Source organism: Balaenoptera acutorostrata, chromosome 2, assembly GCF_949987535.1.
Source record: "Balaenoptera acutorostrata chromosome 2, mBalAcu1.1, whole genome shotgun sequence".
In the NCBI taxonomy this organism is placed as follows: Eukaryota; Metazoa; Chordata; class Mammalia; order Artiodactyla; family Balaenopteridae; genus Balaenoptera; species Balaenoptera acutorostrata.
This window is the reverse complement of record NC_080065.1, coordinates 60,671,904-60,675,527: the sequence shown is the minus strand read 5'-3', so window position 1 is coordinate 60,675,527 and position 3,624 is coordinate 60,671,904. Positions and strand designations below refer to the sequence as shown.

Below are 3,624 nucleotides of genomic sequence, written 5' to 3'. Positions count from 1 at the left end.
CTTGGGATGCACGCAGTGTTCTCTGACACTCCTCCTCCGGTAAATGTGCTTCTCTCGGTTCCATCCTCTATGTGTTGAGTGGATTTGAGGGGGGTTTAACTCCAAGAGGGCAATATTATTTCCCTCATTTGTGTATTTCTGGAAGGAAGCGGATTATAGCCCCAAATATGGATAACACAACCATTACGGCAGTCACCACGGGACCGTTAATGGTAAATGGCTGTAAGGATGACAAGAGCCCCTGCAGGCCTCTTTAGCCTTAAGTTGGCCCCATCTTTAGGCAGGAAAAGCCCAGTCCGGTGTGTACTATAAAGAACCTCCCTCCAGGTCATCACTACCTCTGAGCCCCAAACCTACCTCCCAGCCTACCGGCCATGCCCCCTCTGAGAGCAGACTCACTGCTGCATCCCACTTCACAGCCTGAGGCCCGAACCGTTTTGCTGCAGGGACAGAGCCTCTTTTATTCATTTTTCTATCTGTATGGGCACTAAGATGATGCTTTGCAATCCATGTTTGTAAAATGAAATTTGACCTACCTACTTTGCCAGTCTCTTTCCAGAGAAAATGGATCCAAGCCAAGTGAGAAACATTTTTAAAGCAGATGGACAGAATACCTGAGTCAACTGCAGGCCATGTGACTTCCCCCTAGAGATGCAAAAAAGCAGCAGCAATTCACTTAGAGGGACACTCCTAGTGGGCTTCCTTCAGAGGGGTCTGTGTGCCTGACCTGACTATCCACCTCTTGGTGGGTTTTTATGTGATCTTTCCTTGTATCTTTTTCTGTTTTGCTACTTTTTCCATGCCTTTCAATCACTTCCTGACTTGACCTTCCTCATTGTCTCAGACTCCCAATCACCTGTTCCTTTATTCCCCCCTCCCTTCTGACTTTCTTCCTGAATTAACGATAATTAACTAGATCTACATCTACACATAAAATAAAGTTTATGTTTTCTGTTCTTTTTTTTCTCTTTTTAAATTGAGGCGTAACTGACACAGAACATTATATTAGTTTCAGGTGTACAACATAATTTGATATTTGCATGTATTGCAAAATGATCACCACAGTAAGTCTAGTTAACATCTGTTGCCAGACATAGTTAAAATGTTTTTCTTGTGAATTTTAAGATCTACTCTCTTAGTAACTTCCAAATATGCAGTACAGTATTAGTAACCATCGTCACTCTTCTTTTTTTTCTTAAACATCTTTATTAGAGTATAATTGCTTTACAATGGTGTGTTAGTTTCTGCTTTATAACAAAGTGAATCAGCTATACATATACATATATCCCCATATCTCCTCCCTCTTGCATGTCCCTCCCACCCTCCCTATCCCACCCCTCTAGGTGGTCACAAAGCACCGAGTTGATCTCCCTGTGCTATGTGGCTGCTTCCCACTAGCTATCTATTTTACATTTGGTAGTGTATATATGTCCATGTCACTCTCTCACTTCATCCCAGCTTACCCTTCCCCCTCCCCGTGTCCTCAAGTCCATTCTCTACATCTGCGTCTTTATTCCTGTCCTATTCCTGTCCTAGGTTCTTCAGAACCTTTTTTTTTTTTTAGATTCCATATATATGTATTAGCATATAGTATTTGTTTTTCTCTTTCTGACTTACTTCACTCTGTATGACAGACTCTGGGTCCATCCACCTCACTACAAAAAACTCAATTTTGTTTCTTTTTATGGCTGAGTAATACTCCATTGTATATATGTGCCACATCTTCTTTATCCATTCATCTGTCGATGGACACAGGTTGCTTCCATGTCCTGGCTATTGTACATAGAGCTGCAATGAACATTGTGGTACATGACTTTTTTTTTTTTTTTTTTACACAACAACAGATAAATAGGAATTTATTAAAACCATTGTCTCTAACAATATAAAAATTAAATATTAAGGCACCTTTTACTCCCATTTTGGTATATGCAGCAAAGAGAACGGTTTTAAATAGGAACCAGCACTTCTAGTCAAATGCTTTCTAATGCATTTGGCAGATTTGGGTTTTTTTCTTTTTTCTTTCTCCTATTCCACATACCACTGAAAGCTCTCATGATCAAACATCATAACTGAAACCAGGAGGAAAGTATAAACAGATATTCATTTATTAAAAAGCAGTTCACCCTTGAAAAATAAAAAGGAACTACAAAGAATATTATGTATGAAGTTCAAATACTAGTGTTTAAATTTCTCTGAAGCAATTTATGCTTCAGTAATTAAGAGAAAGAAGGGATGAAGATGTAAAGACAAGAAGCCCATTAATATGGATCATGCTGTGAACTCACTGGTCACTCAGTCTTCTGCTCCATTGGGATGAGAACTTGAAAAGGGCTTCATATTCTTCTTAAAGGATGCTCTTCCTCCCTCGTCTCAAATTCCAAGTGCTATTCATCATCTTTAGAGCCAGTTTTGCTTAAATGCTTCACCACATCAACCCAGTTCCAACCTCGAGGAAGTCCTCCTTTGTGATCTGTTTTATCTGCCAGCTTACGTTTCTGGGCTTTTGAAAGTTGTTCTTTTTTGTCTTTTTTCTTACTTGATGGGGCTGTGTTAGGAGTTTCCACTGAGATGATATTGCTTATGGACGTAGCAGAAGGAACAGGATGATGATTCTCCATGAGCTGCTCTTTATTTTCCTTGGCATATTCAAACAACGTGTAGGTCATGGCCGTCCCGAGATTGACTTCCACTGCTTCCTGTAACTTGGCTAATATGCTCTGTTTTACAGCTGACGATCTGCAATGCACAAGAAATACATTGATGGTGTTGTTAAAAAAAGGCGTTCATAGATATGATTGGAGGTGTCTGGGGATAGGTTTCTGTCCAGGAAATCTCTATTAGGAAGGCTTTGGGATCACTGTTTTCACCTATCCTATATTGAAATGAAACCGGACTTAATTCCCGGAAACTTTCATCTCCTTCATAAATAGAACGCGATGCCTCCAGTTCCATCTCCTGGTCCTCGTTGGCACTCATTGCGCCGGTCACGGGGCACCTCCCGGGCGGACGGCGTTCGCGACAATGAAAATAAAGTGAGGGCGGTGGCCCCAAGGCCGGGGCGTCCCTCTTCCGCGCCTTGGGCTGCTGAGGCACATCCTCAGCACCACAGACGAGAGTCTCCCGGGTTCCCGGTCCCCGGGCAGCACGAAGCCGTCAGCGGAGGGCTGCAAGCGGGGAACCGGCAGCCTCCGCAACAGGCGAGCCAGCCACATGACTCTTTTTGAATTATGGTTTTCTCAGGGTATACGCCCAGTAGTGGAATTGCTGGGTCGTATGGTAGTTCTATTTTTAGTTCTTTAAGGAACCTCCATACTGTTCTCCATAGTGGCTGTATCAATTTACATTCCCACCAACAGTGCAAGAGTGTTCCCTTTTCTCCACACCCTCTCCAGCATTTATTGTTTCTAGATTTTTTGATGATGGCCATTCTGACCGGTGTGAGATTATATCTCATTGTAGTTTTGATTTGCATTTCTCTGATGATTAGTGACGTTGAGCATCTTTTCATGTGTTTGTGGGCAATCTGTATATCTTCTTTGGAGAAATGTCTATTCAGGTCTTCCGTCCATTTGTGGATTGGGTTGTTTGTTTTTTTGATATTGAGCTGCATGAGTTGCTTGTCAA

At 42.0% G+C, this 3,624-nt stretch overlaps 1 protein-coding gene across 1 annotated transcript; it reads right to left on the bottom strand.

The window, feature by feature from the left end:
• Nucleotides 1-2,290: 2,290 nt before the first annotated feature.
• Nucleotides 2,291-2,996, bottom strand: LOC103017811 (RWD domain-containing protein 4-like). The gene is given in 2 exon segments (XM_057541654.1): nt 2,291-2,777; nt 2,779-2,996. Coding segments are annotated over 2 exon segments (591 nt in total). The 5' UTR covers nt 2,977-2,996; the 3' UTR covers nt 2,291-2,384.
• Between the last annotated feature and the right edge of the window lie 628 nt (nt 2,997-3,624).